The sequence below is a fragment of the Fukomys damarensis genome, unplaced genomic scaffold, assembly GCF_012274545.1.
Source record: "Fukomys damarensis isolate Sample0158 unplaced genomic scaffold, DMR_v1.0_HiC HiC_scaffold_10, whole genome shotgun sequence".
Lineage (NCBI taxonomy): Eukaryota > Metazoa > Chordata > Mammalia > Rodentia > Bathyergidae > Fukomys > Fukomys damarensis.
This window is the reverse complement of record NW_022900922.1, coordinates 7,812,767-7,834,769: the sequence shown is the minus strand read 5'-3', so window position 1 is coordinate 7,834,769 and position 22,003 is coordinate 7,812,767. Positions and strand designations below refer to the sequence as shown.

General features: G+C 42.4%; 1 protein-coding gene across 3 annotated transcripts in view; it reads right to left on the bottom strand.

Annotated features, from left to right (window-relative positions):
• Positions 1-286: 286 nt before the first annotated feature.
• Adarb2 (adenosine deaminase RNA specific B2 (inactive)) overlaps positions 287-22,003 on the bottom strand; it is a 224,822-nt gene continuing 203,105 nt past the window's right edge. For 2 of the 3 annotated variants that reach the window (XM_033761829.1, XM_033761831.1), the window contains exon 9: positions 7,412-8,098. In XM_033761829.1, coding sequence (XP_033617720.1) covers positions 7,644-8,098 — 455 coding nt within the window. In that variant the 3' untranslated portion in view covers positions 7,412-7,643. Of the gene's footprint in view, positions 5,718-6,654; positions 6,834-7,411; positions 8,099-22,003 lie in introns of those variants that run through there. The other variant, XM_033761832.1, reaches the window with a different exon arrangement.

Here is a 22,003-nt window from a genome sequence, read left to right as displayed (position 1 = left end):
TTAACATAACTATTATAAAGAGAAAAATGTTTTAGAGCTGAATATGCCATTTCTCTGGAATGAGCAGACCCTCCTCTGGCTGTAATTAAACCCACACATTATAGGTTTCCAAGGCATTGAGAATTCTTCTCAAATCAAAAAGGCTCAACAATCCAGGAAAGAACAATTTTAATTGATATTTTTATTCACTTAACAGAAACATTCACTTATCAGATGTCACCGAAGTGCAATTTACAGGACTTAGAGGCAAATTAACATATGTAAATTCCTATTGTAAGGTTTTGTGTTTTTTTTTTTTACAAATATTACAAATGTACATCCATTGGTACAATATTGCCATTCAATCATGCTTTTTATGTATATACCTTCAATTAAGAATTACTATTTATTAAGTTCACTTTGCTTAAAAAATGCTGAAAATTAAGTGGGCACTGCTGGGAAAGATTTCATTTTTACTTATGCATGTACTGCAGAATGATAGAAATCTAGTGCCTTGTGAAAAGAGGCAATAGAATCCAGATAATTTTATGTTTATTTTTAAAGGGTACTTCATCTCTCCAACTTTGAATTCAAAATGATGAGTTGGGGGGAATAAGGTACTTCCTTCCCCAGAGTTTGATACAGTACACATTTCCCTGAAGGGATGATGTTGTTTGGTCTAAATTTCTAGAAATGCATCCTCTGTGTTCTTTTTGGTGGGAGGTCGGATTGGATGGAAATCAGGAGTCCAAAAAGACCATCAGAAATCCCTGTAGCCAAGGTGTCACTGGAGCACTCAGGGGCATCCTCACCTTGAGCACCAACCTGTTGCATAGATCAGCTCAGGGGCAGATGCATGCCTGAAACTTCATTCCTCTCTGTTACATCAGGAAATCAAAACAAAAGGGGAAAAAGTTCAGGGCTAGGGAACATCAGACAATAAGAAGTGTAAGAGGGAGGCTAGGGAGAGTAACAGCTGAGAAAGAAACCCAAAGAGGTAGAATTGGTGGAAAAATGAGCAAAGAGTGTGGCGATGGTCACCTCTGTAGAGCTGAGAGGTGGGAGAAACCGTGTGGGAACAAAGCTCTGATTATTCTCCAAGGCTGTATCTCTGGTGGTCTGCGTGGATGGTCTCTTTGTCTCTGCTTGTTCTCGCCATCTTTTACTTTTTCTGATTCAGAATTTATGAAAGAAGTTTAGAGGCGCCCAAATCCCAGAGCACCCAGAAATAGCCGCGCTCTAGCGGTCAACAAGAGTCAGAACCAAGGACAGCGACACGCGCGGTCTCCATTTCTGCATCCTCCTCCTTGTCCCCTGCCCATTCGCCCCCACACTGCCTGTGCGAGACACAAACTTCCTGCAGGAAGGACCTCGGGGGCGGGGTGGGTTTGTCCAGCTAGAAGCTACTCCACGGACCTTTCCTGTAGCACAGAGCTTTTAATTCTCCGCTCCAACCATGAACTCTGCAGAAACTCAAAGTGGGGATGGTGCTGCCACACGTGTAGGACAGTGGATTTCCTACTCCTGGACTTAGACTATGGATTCTGCAAGCTGTATGACAGAATGGTGATGGAGAAGCCAGCGAAGGTACATCAGTTTTGCTGAGTGCTGAAAGAGGTGCTATAGCAATAAAATGGTAGTACATAAAAAGATAGACTTTTTTCTAACATCCTTTTGGTCACTGTTAGAAAGCGATACTTATTTTATTTTTGTCCAATTAGATTGTTTCATTAGATGGCTTCTTAAAAAACAAGCATTTAAGTTTCCCTAAATTAAAAATTCTTACTCTATTTAAGCCTCAATTGTCTTTTTAATATTTTTAAACAAGGTACTATAGAGTCATCTTGAAATTTATAATCTAAAAATAGGATTTTATCAAAATACTCTAACTATTCTACTCTGGGCATTGATATACTATATATTTACTGCTTATGGCTCTCCAGATATGGTAAACACTGTACTAAAAAAATTTAATTTTACTGATAAGAACAATTTCCTGTGAAAAAGAAATTGTATGGAAAAAATATGAACTATGTATTTGTTTGAAAAACAACTCAGCTTAACATTTCTGGGAAACCACAAGGCATCACAAAATCAGTAGTGGTGTGAGAGATATATACAGATTTAAGGAGAATCACAGGAATAAAAAAGGGAACAGTAGTTGTAGACTCACAAATCCTTTTGTTGGTGAAAACAAAACCCAAGGAAATCCTAAATTGAACAATTTGATGTTATACATTGCTGTGAAACCTTGTGCTGGAGAAGGACGAGCAGAACCTGTACGGCCTCTTGGCCTTTTGCCCTGGGACCAGTCCTGCAAAAAGGCTCACAAATGATCAGACACTGACTTTTTGACTAAGAACCAGGCAGGAAACCTTAAGTTGCTTAACCCCCCAGTAGGAAAGCAATGTGTGTTTTGAAGGCAGATAAGCACGATGCTGATTTTATTTGGACTTTAGTAGTAGAGCTAAATAGGTATGAATACACAATACAGAAAAACTGAAAGTTAATGAGTTTGAGCTATTTTGTAATATGAAGCACAAAGGATTACGGGGGTGGTAGTTTTGAGGCAAATCAGATGGATGGGGGGTAGTAAGGTAATGTAGGTGCCTGCGCATTCTTTGATTTTATGTTTTGTTCATCTTTATTTTGTTTTGCCCAGTTCTGTTTTTTCACAGCGATTAAAAGTTACACCCCAGCTCTTTGTGTTTTGTTCTGCTTAAAGAAATCTCCCTTGGGGAGGTATGTGTGAGCTGCTTTTAAGAATAATTCAGCAGTCAAAAAAGGCAAGGTTGACCTGGCCTCAAAGTAGTGTTGGGATGTTCTTAAACACTGACGTGAGAAGGAGATACCCAGGCTTCCACTATCAGTCCTCTTGTCTTGGGAGTAACATGATTTGTCCCGTCTAGCTGCACCAGACACTGCGTCAGAATCCTGCAACTGGCCACTTCTAAGGGGTCAGGCGTCTGCAGTCAGGAGCAGCACATATATAACACCATCTGGTTATGGGGTGCAGTCTTAATTTGGCTTCCTGCTTGCTTTAGAGAATAAATGCATCGAGTCCTTTCATTCTTCCTCTTAATTCCCCTTCAGTCCCCCACTCCATGAAGACTGTCTTTCCTTAGCCCTTGGCTTCCCAGCATACTGCGCTTCACAGCTTGGCTCAATACTTTTTGTCCTTTCACTGTCTGATCCTGAGATCTTCCACATGCCCATTCCCCTTTTGATCTCACATCAGATATGTCCTTGGAAAAGTCCCAGTTTCTCAAACTTACTTTTGCCTGTGTGGAAAACTCTTCTCTTGCTACAGTGCTTTGCAAAGCCTTCATATCTCCTTCCAGGGCATCTCATACGGACTTACTAAGTCACTCTCCATGTTAGTGCTAAGGGGTAGAATGGAATCAGTGGGTGGCTTTCCTCACAAGTAGATATTTATGTTTTAATTTGGTCTGGCTTATTTTTGGAGACCCAATGCCTAGCCAAAGTGAGTCAGGGTCACACAGCTTCAATTGAGCTATGTAAAGATGTTCATTATTGGGAAAGTAGTTGCTTTCTATGTCCCTTGAATAAGATCATATGAGGAGCTCTAGCTGAGCCCTTCTGGGGACACCACACCTGCCTCTTTCCACCATAATTAATTCTCTGCTACTGCTTCTAATCTTCTTATTCTACAAAGAACATTGTTTGGAGCATAGTGATGTGACTCATTCTCCAAGCAACAGCTCAGGATATCAGTAATTCGAGGTTAGGGTCTTAGATTTGAACCAGAAACCAACTATACCTCTAGACTTTTAGAGACTGGCTCTAGATTTCCGCTGGTTGAGTCAATATCTAAGCCACAATTGGCTCTCAAGGTTTTGTGGTTTTTCTAAGGTTTCTTTCAGAAATGGATACAAATTGGTTCTTTGATCTTAGTCTTTACATGGAAGCAGGATTTCTTTTTCTTCGATTTCTATTTTTAATGAAATTTCTTATTATGAATCATCTAGATGCAAATCATGCTCATATCTTTCAAAACTTTATCTTAAGGAAGTTGTCTACTACAGTGCCCATTTCCTTTTCTAAAAGGACTTTAGTGATAAATTCGACCTTGTGTCAAGTGCCAAGAAAAGTTTCTATTTTCATACTAATATCTCTACTTCCTGTCTCTTGTCTCAAATAGCTACAACTCTGTCTCCTTTTTTGCCTCACTGTTGTGATATTTGCCACTTATACTAGACTCTATATAGCACGATGTAATTCTTGCATTCCTGTAGGGCAGTCACCTGGAATTCTAACTGGGAAGCTATGCTCTGGAGATGACTACTGCTATGTGTGCTTATTTAACATAATGTAATTGCAGATAGTATTTCTTTTAGTGGGAAAAACTAGAGACCTGGCATGATGTATTCTCAGCGGTAAAATGAAAATAATTCAAGGAACACACGTTGATAAAATATATATTAAAGGTATACCTCTCCCTGGCTTGAATCTAGCACCTCTCAGGACTAGTGCTGTGGACTAAATTCTAAATGTCATGTGTCCAGCTGTGGACTTGGTCTGATGCTTGTTCTAAACGCCTGCCTATTGCATTTTGTAAGTTAGTTCTTTAGTTATGTAAGATGGTGGTTAGAAAACTTAAAATAAAACCTCAGACATAAAGATCATTTTGAATGTGGGATTTTTGGCTGCTTGTTTTCTTATAAATATTTAGTTAAAGAATCAGAATTTGGTGTAACAGTTTCCTTATGACCTGGCAGGGAGGTGGTAGGTCAGTGGCTAAACTTTATATAACTCAAAATTCAATGCCTATCATTATCTACTGAAAGGAATGAAATGTTATGTTTGAATAGGCATGTGCTGGTTTGCAACGCTCACATAGTAGGAGTTTTAGAAATGGTTTTCTTATATCGTAGATTATAACTCAGTGGTGCCGTGGGCAACTATTCCTTTGTGTTTCAAGAATGGTTTTCATTTATCTGGTCTTATTTTAGTTGTTCTTTAGTTTTGTTCATCTCAAATCCTCTTTGAAAGAAGATGGAGAAAGACATCTAGATAAATAATGAAAAGAATAGAGCATTCCTGTTGGTTTCTTTGGGGGGAGCCCATGACTTTTCTTTTTCACTTGTGGCATATCTACAAGCATCACATAAACTTGTGCTAGTGACACCCAAACCCATCGTTAGAGAGGTTTATGGTAAGAGAGAGAAGCCAGGGGATGGTGCTGGGGCCCGTTTATAACTGGCCACACTTCAGTACCACTTGTAAAGGCTGAAACTCAGTTCCCTTCACTGAAATAGAAGCTTTTCCTTTGACACCACCAAGAAGAGATGGAACTAATACAATGGCACTTGTACCTCTAGGTATGGTGGATGGGGTTCTTAGGAGTAGCCACTTGGGAAAAAGCAACATGTCTTGAATTCAAATCTAGGTACTCATCCACACACGGAACTTGTGTGCTTCTGGAACACTGAAGGAAAATGAATTCTGCAAAACAGTGGACACGCCATGTTGCTCCACACGCATGACTCCATCCTCTTCAGGTGTTTCGCTGTGGTCTGATAGCAAAGGAGTCTAATGGTTTAGAGAGTTAGTAGAAACTGATCTTGCTCTGGTGGTTTCCTCACCCAGGTGCCCAGGCCGGCCTTCTGAAAAGCCTTGAACAGCTGCTGTTTAACAGACTGGTAAGTGTGCGCCCCCAGTTTGGCCTCACAGTACATGGATGGTGTGTCTCCATGAATTGGAATCCGTGTGCTCAGCTGTGGACAGGAGAGGGAGAGAGAGAGAGAGAGAGAGAGAGAGAGAGAGAGAGAGAGAGAGAATATCAATTGCCAGCAGAAATAGGAGCCTCCACCAGAGTTTTTACATACAGAACACCAACTCTGGGCTCAGCCTTCACTTTTTCTTTAAAACAAAAGAGCAATCTTATAAAGAGCAACAGGTTCTATCATGTGGTTCTATGGGACACCCAGTTATTAAGGGAATTCTGCGAGGGTTCTAACATGAATAGAGGAGGAGTCACGTCTAAGAGACTCAGAGGAAATCTTGCTTCATTAGAAGTGGGAAAGACTAATGAGAATATGACTGTTTTTTTTTCTTTCTGGAGAGGATTAGGGGCTTGAAGTGGGTAGCGAATTTATTGGTACTTTTTAGGTATACAGTACAGTTACATTCATCATTGGGATCTTGTACCTTTATGTGATATATCTTGGCTCTTATTTTTTCCCCATTCCCCTGCCTTCCCTTCACCCCCTCCACCCTTCCCTATTTACAAAGACTTTGTTTCCAGTTTTTCTTTTCTGTGTATACCTTTCTAATGATACCTCGGGTGAAGTAGTTGGCATGCTATTTAGCTATGTAGCTACATTAGGTTTTCACCAAGAAACTCCTTTGTTACTTGATTTCTTAGAGCCACACTTCCTGAACTCTAATGCTGCTGGTCTGGGGACCCAGCACTTGGGTAGCAGTGTCTTAAGTTTACAAGGGAAATGCTACTGGCTTGGGCTGTGCTGTGTGTGTGTGTGTGTGTGTGTGTGTGTGTGTGTGTGTGTGTGAGCACAGTGGTAATTGGATTTTGCAAGCTGCAGTACCCTCATCACAGACCTAAAGATGGCCCACACCCGTGAGCTTGTTCAGGGCTTCAGTCTGAGTCCAGCTGCAGCCATTTTCTCCCTAGCAAAGACAGGTGCCACCTACCCTACCATACAGCTGTGCCCACCGGGCAGAGAACACGTGCTTGCAGAGCCTGGATGAACCCCCGCAGTTCCTCTTCCCGGTTGTGGCATTAATAACCTCCAGGTCTGCGTTGCCCACAACCCAGTTCACACTGAAGTGGGGAGACTTTCCTGGCTGCCGTGCCTCAGCATTACTCACTCCTGTCAAGAGAGAAATAGGAAGCAGCCAAGCATTAATATTCCTGGCCCCAAACAGGGCTCCCATGAGAGCAGATAATGGGAAAAGAGCCTGTGCTGGCACTGCTATGACATACGCTTGTACACATTGTCCTGCTTTTCCTTTTTAAAGCGTGGTCCGCTCCTCTTGGGGTCATCATTTTACTCATAGGGATGGAGGTTGAAAATCCAGCCTGACCCCAGTGACAGCCTCCTGCTAAAAGCCATCGCTGTACCTGTTTTTAACCTTCTAATTTAAAGGATTTTGTGGGTCATCGTGTAGTGATCAGTTTGGCTCAGATTTTTTCCCTACTATAAATATTTGTTGAGTGATTTAATAGACAAACAGAGCCATATAAGAGCAATCTAGAATGTGGGCACCACCTGCATGCCCAGCCCTGTTCAAGGCAAATAACAGGGGTGGTAAATAGTAATTTAGTTTATGAAAAAAAAACCTCATATACGTGAAAGGGATATTTATGTTAGACAATCAAGTAATCTTACTTAGAAACAGCAGTGGTATAAAATTTGCAAGATTTTGGCAAATATGAAAATGTGGGGCATCTTGTTTGGAAGTTATTAATAATCTGAAGATGACAACAGAGCATCAAATCAAACCTGGGGCTTCCCAAACTCAAGTTGTTGTGTGACTGGGTCAGATGTCCCTGAAGTTGGTTCTTCCCAGAAAGCATCTAGACAGTCAGGGAAGTCTTTGTTTCATATTGTGTCTCCTTTGTCAGATTGTATGCTCTGGCTTTTAATTGGGGCAATCCAGTCCCTACGACTCTAGCTTCTTCATGCCGCAGAGCAGAGGGAGAAGGTGGAGGGTTTCCGCTCTGAGGTGACGACTGCTTCGTCATGTGGGGACTGGCCTTGCTCTCCAGCTTTTAACTTCAACCCCAGCCTCAGCTCCTTCTCAGCCACCTTTCCTGCTCTTCCTTCTGCCGGGAACTTTCTGGAGTTGCTAGGCTGGGATCCCTGGTAACATGCAAGGAGTACTTGCCAGGAGACTCTGTCTTGTGAAACCATCCTGAGGATTCCAACACGTGCAAGATTCTGGTGCTGATTACCTTCCCAGTGTGTTGTCTTTCTGCTTCCCTTCTTGAAGGTTATGCTTGCCACCCTGTGAGTTTTGGGGAGGTAGTGACAGCATGAAGCCATGGTGCTCTCGGTGACCACAGCCAGATGGTTTCTCCTTTCTGGACTTCTTCGTGACAACTCCATGTGCGGCAGTTGTGACCTCCAAAGTTCTAGGGAAAGTGCCATAGGGACAAGTCTCTGCTCAGAGTCTCATGCTTCACCACAAGAGGAAGCAGATGAGAAATTTAGCCTCCAGTCTGCTCACTTTGATGATATTACTGGACATTCAGTTTATAACCCAGAAACCATCTTTAGATCCCCAACAGTGCTTTTTGAATCTTGCACCCCTCATGGCTCCTGTAGTGTCTCTTGTGTGACACTTTTCCTACCCCCAGCCCAGCCAGACCTTTCTTGCCTCTAGTCTGGCGCCAACTTTTGAAGGAAAGCGCTGTCCTTCCAAAGCCCTGCCTGCCTCTGCCTGCAACTTTTTGTTCTCTTTTCTAGCCATGGACTTTTCTCAGGCCTGGGCCATGCACTGTGCAACAGATTGGAACGTGAGGGGAAACACTAGTGCTTGGGGCAGGCACACTGCCTTAAGGTCATTCAGGGGTCACAGTGATGGCTGGTGTAGAAGTCCAGGGATCAGAAAGATTTCCAGCTGCAAAGCTCTGGCTGGATGAACACAATGAGAGCTTTGAGACTACCACAGACTCCCTGTGAGAGTGCTGTCCCCATGTTGAGTGGATCTATGATCCCATCCTAGAGGCAGCCTTCATTTAAATTTAGAGGAAGACACTCAACTCTGAGCTGCAAAGCCATAGCCCTCATAAACCTCCCAGCTTTACCCCTGATCCAAGGTGTTCTTGAACAGGACTAAAGCCCACCTTCTGAGCACACCTGCTGCCTGAGTTTGCTGTCGTCCACCTACGCACCCTGGCTTCCAGACTTAAGGTCACCTTGTGACCTTCCTCTGGTCACAGATGGGCAGATGTTGGACGTTCAGGTTCATTCCCTAGAAGAGATTCATTGTAGCAGTTGCCCATACCCGAGAGCTGGATGGAGGGGACAGACTGGCCCATTGGCAGCAATGGGCTGCCCTCCTGGGCAGGGGCTGCCTTGGCAGGAGAAGGCAGCAGCTCAGGTCATGGATGACTGGGTACAAATAGAGGCGGCCCCTGCTCCAGATCTGCACGCGGCCACGCTCAGCCTTGGGCCATCCTCCTCGGCCTCCCTCTCCCTTCTAGTCCCTACAGTGGTCTGGACTGACCACTGAGGCACAGGGCTTTTCCAAAGTCCTACACTCTAAACTCGGGGGGAGCCCTGCAGTGCCTGTTGTCCACACAGGGCCTTCGTGTCCCTCACACACTGGCCGCCTTTCTGCTCTCTTCTCATCACCTCTTCGCTGTGGAAAGTGTTTTCCCTTTGCTGTTGGCTCTCAGCACGCAGGCACCGGCCCTAGAGCTGGCTTGGCTGCATCCTCACTGGGTTCTTCTCCCCAGCCCCTGGACTGCTGGCCTTTCCAGGGCCCAGGTGGTGCCAGGACAGCGGCCATGAGGATGCTCCTATCAACCTGCACGGCCTCTGCTCTACCCACGTGAGATGCAGCAAAGGGAGCAGTACAGGTGGCGTAGCCAAGGGCAGCTGTGTGTGTGGGCCTGGGGCATTCACCTCGTCCTGCAGACAAGACCGGAGACTCAGGAGTCTGGAAACTTGAGGTCTCATCTTTGTCCTGGGACCTTGTCACACTCCATTCTGTCTCTTCCCTTGCTGACAGTGGTAACTTTGCTTCACAAGGTGATGTGAAGATCAAATAAGACAGATAAGAGCACTTTTAAAGCGTCAGTGTTAAGGTTATTGTTCTTTCCAGCTGGAGGAAGATTTAAAGGTCAACTATAGTCTGTATAGTGCTATCTAAGTCACACAGATCAAAAATGCTCCAATTATGTTACAGAAAATATTATCAATTCAGTTATAAATCACCCAACGGTTCCAAAAATGGAGCAACAAACTAAGTCAGGATTGTTTTTACACGAAAGACTTTTTAAATTTATATATTTATTCAATATATGCACTCAATACTTCTGTTAGAGACATTACTGTATGCTTATACTCAGCCTGTAGTTTAAGGATTATCTTCCTTTGCCCTTTGCTTGCAAACACATACACAAGCACATGCACAGGAAAAAGCAAATGCACGCACATGCACGTGTGCATACATTCACACAAACCTTCCCAAAACTACCTGGAAAAATAGTGATCTATTTCTAGTCCCCCACCCATAAAAAAATAAACGTACCATAAAGAGATGGCCCTGGGAATGTTTACTAAATGTTCACACCAGAAGTACAGTTTTTGACACCGCTGTAATTAACGATGGCCATGATTGTACCCAAGGAGGCAGAGCCACTGTGCTCTGTCAGACTCACTTGGGTCTAATACATACATTTGCCAATGTACACACAATTACCTCACAGCACACTCATATCAGTCTAGCACCATCTTCCCTTTCTGCAGGACAAACAGTGAATAGTGTGTAGCAAGAAAGTAGTCTCTTGAACTCTGATGGGGAGAAGAACGTCAGTTTTCTTCTTTCTGTTTTTTTTTGGGGGGGTCAGTCCTGAATGGGGATTGAACCCAGGGCTTCAACACTGAGCTATATCGCTCAGCCCTTTAAAAAATTTTAATTTTTTTCCTCATTGAGTTTATTGGTACTTTTTAGGTACACAGTACAGTTACATTTATCATTGGGATCTTGTACCCTTACATGACAGATCTTGGTTCTCATTTTTTTCCCTTGTCCCTGCCCTCCCTTCACCCTAAAAATTTTTAATTTTGAGACAGGGTCTCACTAGGTTGCTAGGTTGCCTGGGCTGAACTTGAACTTGTGATCCTCCTGCATCAGCCTCCCAGAGTGCTACAGGCATCACTGCCACTTCCAGCTAGAAACATTAGTTTTATCACTGAAGGAGAAGGCCTTCTGGACTTGGGTGTCAAATTTCTGAGGACAGCCGTCATTATCCACTTGTTATAGAAACATCTCTTGACAACCTATGCCACTTGAATTTGCTTTTACATTTTTCTGTGTTTCAGGATGATTCTCTCCGTTTTCTCCTTTTCCTGTATCACATGCCCATGTGTAGTCATTCAGACTGAACTGGTCTTCTGGAGACCCTAACATCATGAGTAGTTGACTTCTAGCTTTTTCCTTTCTGTCTGTATGTTCTCCTAGGGGAGATGTTTGGTTCCTAAGGAAAGTTCTTCACCTACAGGAAAGATCTCACCCACTGTGTATCGATTTTATAATTTTAAAGCAACTTTCCAGGTGCTGTTGTTGGCAATTCCTCCTACAAACACATTCAAAGAACCTTCCATGGGGTTTTTTCAAGAATTCATTTGTTCATTCACTTGCTCACACCATATCTATTAAGCCCCTTCATGCCAGAGAGCATTGGGCTTTTGAAAATGAGCATTAGGGCTCAAATTACTTAGCTCAGTGCTAAGTTATATTATCGATGAGTTTTAGATGGTGATGGATAAGCTGAAGACGTATCTTCTCATGTCTAAATATGAAAGTCTGGTTTGTGTTTATTTTTTATCCTCTGACTGGTTAGGAATTGTGAAGGTGAAAGGGGGCATAGTCCTGGAGTCATTTTTCCTGAAGGGACATCAAATGATTTAAGTTCAAAATCAATTCACAAGGACATAATACATGACAGCCACAGGTATACCCTAATATGTTCCTCAAGATCCCCATTATGCCTCCAAAGATACTACATTAGTATATATCTAGTAATCCAGCTCACTAAGCGAATATAGTATAACTTCCTGTTCCCAATTCACAGCATTAAGCACCTTCTGGATGTTATTCAGAAATCTCCCTCCAGTGAAAGGTGCTAAGAGAGCAGAATCTGCTAGTCAGCATTGGGCTTTAACCCTAGCTACGATCTTAGCAGAGGGCTTTTGTGGTCTGAACATGGAAAATGTGAGCATTGTTTTCCAAGAAAAGAATGTCCTCATGACAAATGAATTCTCAGTATCTCAGTACTATGGACAAACGACATTGGTTTAAGTTCATAGGATTCATTGAAACAGGTTTAAGCTCATGGGACCCATTGACCCGTGAGGGCCTCCTGTCTCTTACCCCGAAGACCACTTTAACTAAAGAGTCTGCGTGTGCACTTGCTCCTTGACAATCGGAAATAAGAAAAAAAAACCCAGCCAATATAAACTTTGAGAAACTTTTGTCTTTAGTGAATTTCACCTTAAATGAATTATTTTGTAATACAGGAGCAATGTTGCAAGTTTTAATGCGGTTTGTGTAGGTAGAGAAACTTATACTCTAAGAATGTAGCGCTGTTTTCAGTTTCTATGTCTACTGTAATAAATTGCTAAAACCTTGGTAGTTTTAAAAAACACACAGATTCACTCTTGAATAGTTTCTAGAGACTTGAAGCCTTCAATCAAGGTGTATTAACCAGCTTGTCATTGCTAGGACACAAAACATCACACCCACAACTTACATGAGGAAAGTTTCGGAGGTTTTAGAGGATGGTTGGTTGGCTCTGCCATCACGGCAAAAGGGCATAATGGAGGAAAGCCGAGCCATTACTTAGCCAGGTGTAAGTGTTCCCACTGAATTTTGGAAGCTGGTCTATGAATCAAGGTAAAACTCCTGCTGAGGGAATCACTGGGTGATTGCTCTGAGTGCTGCTTCATGGCTGCTGAGCTCACACTGCTTCCGACTGCGGCTGAGGTCCTCCATCTGAGCTTCAGTGAGGGCCCTCTTGGGTGGGCATAGCCTGGTGTCCGAGCACAGGTGCTCAGGAGGAAGGTTCTCCCTTCACTGGGTGGCCGTACAGAGCAAAGGAGGGGAGCATAGGGTACCGTGTGAGAGGGATCTCCCTGGATCAATCTCCTTCAATGCAGTAGAATCAGGATTTGGAAACTTGTATAGAAAGTCTAAGAAAGGGTTAGGGAAAAGCAGGGGTCCCTGAAAAGTTATGTAAGTTGCGGATGCTTTAGGACCATTTTTTCTTTAGTAATTATGACCAGTCTTGGAAATAACCCCTTCTCTACCACTGTGTATCTATCAGAGGAGTCCCCAGTGAAAACAATGGTAATAAAAGTTTATTCGGCTTGATAACTAACACACAGATGTGTGGAAATTTATTCATCTGTAAATATACTGCACAATGCATCGGTTAATTATCTTTTATGAGTTTTGGTAGAGGTATCTTACTTGGAAGCAGATTTATTTGCAGATACGCTGATCTCTACCAGCACATCTTTGACACAGATTCTCTACCTGGTTGATGAATAGAGATCGGCTCGGTGAGGTTTTGTCATTTCAGGGTACAGAACTGTGTTAATAGGGTGGGCTGCAGAAACAGACCAAGGTCCAGAATCGCTTCTCTGACTTACTAGCAGTGTGACCGCTAAGTTAATTAACTTACTACGGCTCCTCCTCCTTCTCTTACCACGGACACTTTGATTATTACTGCTGCCCCTGTGGCCACTACTCTTACTCCTACCATTATTTAAAAGCAAAGATAGCAAATCCACAATTCATCCATGAAAATGAGCTTTATTATGGCTCACATAGCTATATGAAGGTGCCTTACACGAAAAAAGAAATCCTTATTTACCTTTTAAAAAAGGCATTATATAGCTGATTAATTATGCTATCCTTTTAAATAGCCAGCAAGCCTACTATATTTAAAATGCAATTCACTTCCTCTGAATTAAATTTACACAAGACATTTCAGAAATGTAATTTTTACACGAAGTGAGGCAAGTCTGTAATATGGGGTAGCATTACATTTAATTTTGTGAGATGAATGGATAGCATACTTCCAGAATCATATGCATAGAATCATAAAGCTGCAGGAATGGAAGGAACTGCTTGGATTTTATATACTGCCAATCTACTGCCAGGTACCTGTGCTATTTCTCTCTCTCTCTCTCTCTCCCCCCCCCCATGGAAGTAGAATTAATAAATTTAGCATGAATTTATAAATTCGGGGTAACTATTAAGGCTGTATTAATGTCATTTATTCATTATTAATTATTATTAACATGAACATTATCATAATTGCTAGTCATTTTATAGCTACTGTCTTCTCTTAATAGTTTATTCTATGGAAAATATATGAAATATACTATGGAGTCTGGAGGTAGAATGTTAGGACGAGGGTGGACAGTTGGTCTTTCTGTGGTGAAAATGTCCTAGCAAGTTTTCTGGGTGTCTAGCAAACCAGTCCATTACACCTTCCCTGCTTGCTTTCCTTCATGTGAGTAGCTGATAAGGTGGTGGCTGAATGGTCAAAGTCATGAGTTTGAAGGCCACAAGCCACATGATGACTGCACCACCCACAAATGTATGTGAGAATTCCAAGAGAGTAGCATCAATGTCACCAGGACAGGGCCCTGTTCCTGGGCTTCTGGCCTCCTCAGGAGACTTCCTGCCTCCACTGATTATTTTTGTTCTTCGAGTCAATAGGACTGTGACCTTGCAAGGAGGATAGATGACTTTGGTTTGCATTTCACGTACTTTGAAATGCACAGGCTCACAGGATCTTTCCAAAGATGTGAAACTTCCCTGGCCAGAAAGCTGTGATGAGCTTGTTTTTCTACTTCTTTTCTTATAAAACCACATGCTCTTTACCTTAGTATTTGCCAGCTCATGGTGTCCAGAAACTTACCACACGATGAGGGGTGAACTAGATGACATTTATGGCAACTTATAGTCTGACTTTTGCCCAGGTTACCCTGCCCACAAACACCTTTGCAACCACTGGAAGGGCCGTATTACCTAGCCTTAGACCTGGAAATCAAACAACAGTTTCAAACAAACTCAAGTTCATGAGGTGGCATTTCTCAGTCCCTGGGGAGGCGACAACACGTCCACAGCAGCCTTTCTGGACGAGCCCTTTCTCACTGCCATGTCCTTATCCCAGTCTGCGACTGCAGCCCTGCCTCGCTGTCCGCGTGCCCTGGAAAGCCTCCTGACGTTGAACCTGAGCCCCACTCTCCCCTCTCTCTAGTCTGGCCTGCTGCACATCTCTCATCCCTTCAGGAAAATGTCACGTTGTCATCCGGTGAGAGCTCTTCAGACCCTTTACCTTGGTCTTCAAGGTTGCTGTTTAATCCCACTTTCTGCATTATTTTTTGTAATACACTTATTTTGTTTGTTTGTTCGTCTTCCATACTGGGGTGGACCAGTTGTTCACTGCTCAATTCCAACTGTAGGATTAGCTTGGCACATTATGAGCAATCTATATCTATATCTATATCTATAATTTGTCAAATGATTAAATGAATGCCTGGATTATTGTTTCAGTCACCTTCTCATCACTGAGACACAATGCCTGACCCTCACAGCTTGAATGAGCAGAGCTTTATTTTGGCTCCCATTTTCAGCCCATGGTTGGCCGGCTCCAAGACATAAACAGCATGGTGCAAGGGCCCTGTGGAGGAAGGATGTTCACCCCATGACAGAAAGCAAGCAGACAGAGAGAGAAGAGAGGACCCAAGGACAGGGACACGCCTTTCCAGGCCACGCCCCCAGTGGGCCACCTCCAAGCAGGCCCCATCTCCTAGGGCCACACTCACCTACTGTACTCATCAATGCGCAAATCCACCGATGAGTAGCATCCCCATGATCCCATTACCTTCCAAACACACAAGGCTTTTGCAGGACTTTTGAGATCTAAGCCATAGCAATTATGTTGATATACTTGTCAATATTTGCATAAGTTAAATATATTGACAATGGAAGTATTTTCTTTGGGTTAGGGACAACAGGATAAAATAGCTTTTTCAGATACTTTTAAAAAGCTCATGTTTTGTGTGCTTCCGTAATTTTCCTCCAAATGGCTCAGCAGATTAAGACTTCTGAGATCAGCAGTTCAATTGTCTGAGACTTACTGGCCTACAAGTTACAGAGCAGGAATGGCCGATGGTGAAGAGAGAGCCTTGCCTCTGCCCTGCAGCTCACAGAAAAGGCACGGAGCCAGCCTCAGTGGGGAGAAGAGTTCCAGGGAGGGCTCTGAACCTTCTGTGTCTGCTGGAAATAACCTCCTCATAATCAGAGGACACACCTAAGTGGAAACCATTCTGACTGGTCAGTCACTGAATTTAAAAAAAATTATAGTACTGAGTAATAGAGTTCAGTGAATCAAAGGGTTTCACTTACGTAATAGGTGGGTAAATGATTATATTCTTTTGAGAGCAAAATGGGAATATGAATATTCTAGTCACTCTGTCAGCAAACAAACATCTGGTTTAAGCATCAAAAATATGATCAAAATATTTATGAAAAATTGGTTGGCAACTCCATCATACATCTATTCTGTGGTAATGTAAAATTAACACGACCAATTATCACGTAGGTACAAGAACATTTGCTCCGGTCTCACTGGGTGTCTCAGTCGCTTTCAAAGTGCTGTCAGTACCTGACACCAACAAATTACAGGAGGACAGGTTTGTTTGGGCTCATGTTTTTCAGAGGTTTCAGTCCACCGTCAGCAGCTCCAGTGCAGAAGCAGCCTGGGCGAAGGACCTGCCTTGGAGGAAAGGTGCTCACATTGTGGCAGCCGGGGAGCAGGAGTGAGAAGGAAGCCAGGAAGGGAGACCTACATTTCCAGATCATGACCCCAGTGACCTACGCACCTCTTCCGACCTGGCCCATGTCCTAACATCGCATTTAGCTGTATGTCCCCATGATTCAATTACTTTTTTCTTTTTGGCACCGGGGATTGAACCTGGGACCTTGTGCTTGCAAGGCAGGCACGGAGCCACTGAGCTAAATCCCTAGCCCATGATTCAATTACTTTTGAAAGTCCCACATATGAGGCATTGGATGGACATCTAGATTTGGACTATAACACTGGCTTGTTTTGCAAAATACTATTAATGATGATTAATTTCAGAAATTTCTCCTGAATTAAAGAGGCCTGGCATTTCATGGAAGATTCTTCAACTTAGTGTGACTATATATATATATATATATTTTTTTGTTTGTTTGTTTGTTTGTTTTGTTTTGTTTTTTTTTTTTGTTTTTTTTTTTTAGACAGGGTCTCACTATGTAGTTGACCTGGAACTCACTATGTAGCCCAGGCTGGTCTCGAACACAGAGTGAACCTCCTGCCTCAGCCTCCCAAGTGCTGGGATTACAAGATGTGCCACCATTCCCGGCTAGTGTGACAATATTTTAAAAATCTGGCTTCACAAAAATATAAATATAGATGGCAACAGAGAGATCTCTAGAATGCAAAAAAAAAAAAAATGAATGGCACTAGACAAAATTTTTAGGTTACTGTTGGTGAACATTTTGGTATCAAATTTCTTTTTTCTTTTTTTGGTACTGGGGATCAAACTCAGGACCTTGCACTTGCGAGGCAGGTATGGTGCCACTAACCTAAATCTCCAGCTCAAATTTCTTTCTAATTAAATTGTTGTGAAACGTGAATGTCTGAAAGGGTTTCTGAGGGAAGTTCTAATTATTCATTTTGACTATTTCAAGACAATATACACTAAGCAGAAAGACAGATGATATTTGTGTTTTATTGCCAATACTGTAATATTCACTATATGGATATCAATCAAGGGTCTTAAACAACTCAGCGTTCTACAATCAATTCTCTATGCCTGTCTCTCAAATTTCATATTTGCTCTTAAAAGGTTGCTGTTTGCTATAAAAATGATCATAATTTTATCTTTAGTGTGGATTTAAGAAACTTCAAGGTTAAACAAATGTATCTGTGAAACGTACCGTTATCATGAAAGCAATAGATCCTATCCCCATATTTTCTTTTTTGATGAATACAATTTTTCAGCCTTAAAGTTGAAAGCTCACAGAGACATATCTCTTCCATTTGGTGGAACAAGTGGCTTTCTATTTCATCTCACATTTTGCTAAAAAGATCAGTGGTTAAGGCATAGATTTTTTACTAGTCATTATTCCCACTATTTCTCACATGTGAGATTCACCAAGCATGGGCAAGGACAGACGCCTTTAGGGTAGTCGTATTTCATGATACAACTTCGCTGAATGATTCAGAGCTCTTGACAACTTTGATTTGGTCTTGTGGTACTGAAGCTTTTGCCATAGGGGAGCCCAGTCTGTGCAGAAATCTTCAGGTATATCTTTCGAGATCATTAATATTTATGCTATGTCTGTATCAATAAGGGTATCCTTTTCAGCTCGGCTGCTTCTTTTTAAATGCAGACTTAGCCATATGTAAGTCGCAGGGCTTCATCCTGCTAATACATGAGCTCCATGACCTTGAGGGAAGCTTCAAGGAAATTTCCATTGCTTGTTTGAGGGCATCATCATCATCATCTTTATGAAAGATATCTCTCCCTTTCTTTGGCAAGAAATCCTGATGATTTCTTTTCAGAATTTGTATAACTGGCTTTTAAATGTCCATCAGGAACAATGAGTCATGCCTCAGGGCTTCTTTGCAGGTAATATACCAACGTTTAGGCTCATTTTCACCTTTATAATAATATAAACCATATTTTAAATAAGCATCTAGGTATAGACTGAAATGTTGCATCAGACTACACTCCTTGTAGTGGGGGCAGATGTCACTCAGGCTAGGGGGAGCTCTCTCTGGTGCCTTCCCATTTCTTGTATGTTACACTACTCCATTATATCAGGTGGTTCTAGATTTCTCTAATTGTCTTTTTAAAATTCACAGCTTTCACACTTTTCTATTTCACTTATGGTGAAATATTTCCAGACAAACATGTCATTTAAAAAGATCACAGAAAAGAGATTAGAAGTAATATGCTGGTACCCAAGGATGGATTAAAAAACCATTCTTTTGGCAGTGGTTTGGTAAGAATGATTGCATTTGTATTTTATTTCCTTATGCTTATGAAGCCTACATAATTTTCCACTAGTGGATAAACACAGAAGAACGAGGAAAACCCAGGGAGCCAGAAGTGTGGAAAAAGAGCGAACTTGACTCTCACTGAAACAGATGAAAATTCTAAGTTTAGCTTAGCAATAAATCTAAGAACAGTAAATGTTGGGGGCACCCAATTTGGGAACAATTTCATCTGGTTCCAAGCCAGTCATTCTAGTCTTAATTAGTTGTCATCATTTTTAAGGAAAGACAGGAGAAAGAAAAGAAAAGAAAAGAACAAAAACGTTAGTGAAACTGGACCTGCAGTGATACTGTTTCAGAACTGCTGAAATTTTCACCACCTAAAAAGAGGCCAAGTTTGAGGCAAATCTTTCAGTTTGGTGTGAAGCAGTAGATGGGTCCTCTGTTTATCTCGGTGGCTGTATAAGAACGGTGGGAAATTAGGAGTTTTAGACAAGCTTCAGTGAATTGGTTTGTCTCTCCCACACCCATTCGCCATGAATTAGATGTTGCCACTGCTTCAGCTCATCATGTTTTGCATTATTAATTTTTATGTGATTAAAAAAATGGACATCTAAGAAATTGCACAACACTGCTATGGGATGCAGTGTGCTATATTGAAAGAATTTAGGGTTTGCAGTCAATCAGATCTGAATTCACTTACTCTCTATTGACAAATTCAGAAATTTCAGCAAGTGACCCAATTTATATGACTCTCTTCGACATTAAAAGATAGAAATGATGCTGTTGGTCATTGGTTGCTATGAGGATTGAATGAGAATTGTCACAAATGGCACTGAGAGGGAATTCAAGAAGTGGTATTTTCCCTTTCTAAATGATATAGCCATTTTCAGAAGGAGTCTTCTGAAGTTTATAATAATCGCACCATTCAGATCAAACTCCTAAAGATGTGCACCCCTTCTGATTCATCTATGTGCTGTGTATTAACCAAAAAGCTGTTATGATTTGGGTTATGGAGCCTGCCAGTCCTAGACACAGCTATGGATCGGGTCAAAAGGCAGTCTTTTCTAGAGTGAAACAAAGTCAACAAAGTCTGCTTACTCTGCACATCATGGACCAGCTAGTGTCTAAGACCCTACAACACCCTGTGTTGAGTTTGAGGAGCCAGCTAATCAACAGGGGACAGGAGAAGGGTACAGCTGGGGTGACACAGTAAACAGAAGAGATGTAAGCACATTGAAGGTAAGATCACCACTAGTGTGTGCTGTGTCTTCCTGCCTTGGTAATATTGACTCAGTCCAAGGATAGTAGTGAAGAAGTTATTTTCCCCTCATGGCTCAGAAAGGTAAAGTTCTAATGTAGAATGCCACCCTCTTTCAAATAGACTCTTTGAAGTTTCTAACTTTGGGCTCCAAGTTTTCTTTCACTGTCCATTTGCAAGCTCCTGTAGTCTAACACCATCTGTGATTCTGAGCACAGGGTGAAGCCAGTTTCAACTTGAGCTAATGTTGAATCTGATGCCCAAGTGCCACAAGTCTCCCCATAGCTAACTCAAAACTGATAGAATTGCAGAATCTTAGGAATGGGGCACCACCTATTTAGAAAGCCTAGAATGTTAATATGTGAAAGAACTGGTTTGCAGCAATCACCTAGCAACGTATGGCATGTGGGGTGGGAGGTTTGCCTTCTTTGTTTTATTTTATTATTTTACTTTTTGGTACCAGGGATCAAACTGAGGACCTTGTGCTTTCGAGGCAGGTGGTGATCACTGTGCTAAATCCCTGGCCCTTGCCTTCTCCATTTTAACTTCTAGGTCTGTAATCTTATTTTTCACTATACATAGAGGATATTCAGTCTGTAGATGGTCAATATTGTAGAATAAATGAATTCACTTTTGGGATAGGAAGCATCTTTTCTTAAATACTTGTTTAGCATAGTTCTGTGCTTTGCATGAATTATTTTGTTTAGTTCCCACTACTACTCCTATGAGGCCCTGGGTCTCACAATTTAGAACAATTTTAGAATACTGGAAATAAATCTTAGGCCTAACTACTCCCAGATGAAACACTAAAAATATTTCCTTTATCTTCCTGTTTTCTCTGTCAGGTGATTTGGTCTAGGACTAAATCAGCAAAGCCTAGGGCTGTTGATCCCTTTGCACTTGGAGTAGAGCCCACTCCTGACTGGGGTCCGATGCTTTCTCAGTTACCAGGCTGTTTTTTTTACAAGAAATCCTTTGAGTGTGCTCTCCTCCTCCAGCCAGGGAGACTAACTCCAAGATCAAGTGTTAGCTGGGAGTGGTGGTGCGTACTTGTGGTCTCGGCATTCTGCAAGCCTCCTGAGACAGGAGGATCACAAGTTGGAGATTCCTAGGCAACCTAGTTACTTAGCAAGATCTTGTCTCAAAATAAAAAATTAAAAAAAGAGCTGGGGACGTAGTTCAGTTTGACTGCCCTGGATTCAACCCCCAGTCCCACCAAAAAGGGGCGGGGGGAAATCTAGTAGTTTCCTCCAGGCCCTCATGTGGGGCTTACAAGATAGCATTAAAATTCACTGCTCCTTATCTCTGCTTCTGTTCAGTTCCCACAAATCTGGAAGTTTCCCTAATGTGGGAGACCAGTGTCACAGTGAATGAATACCATCCTTCTAAAACTCTTTGAGACATCGTGCTTGCTCCTGTCTAGTAGGTCCACACGGAACTGCAACTTCCACGATGCTGTACTTTCATGGCAACCAACTCCGTACCTGGTGGGCTGAAGCGAAGGATCTCTAAGGAAAGATCTCTGAGTCTCTGTGACAGGTCGGCGATGCGGCTAGGCTCAGGGCTTGCCAAGCCGCCTTGCTGCCTTGGAGAAGAGCTGCTGCCAGACCCTGCCACTGAGAGCACAGGGTCTCTGGGCCCTACAGGCTCACGCCTCTAGCCGTGGGAGTCTGGCTGCTACTTTCCCTTTTCTGCATCTGCTCGCACAGGCATGGCTCTCTGCAAGTGGTTCCTGTAGAACAACACCAGGAGGGATGCCGGGCCTCTTAGACATTCATGCCATCACTAGGGGTCTTTCTTTTAACTGGCTACTTTAGATACTGCAGTGAAAATGACTAAAAGATATATGATGCTCTTGGTGCCATCGTGCTGAAATGTTGCTTATTCCTGTATTCAGATGTGCATGATAACCCCTCTCTCTCTCTCTCTCTCTCTCTCTCTCTCTCTCTCTCGCCTTTTAGAAGACTGGACCATTGCTA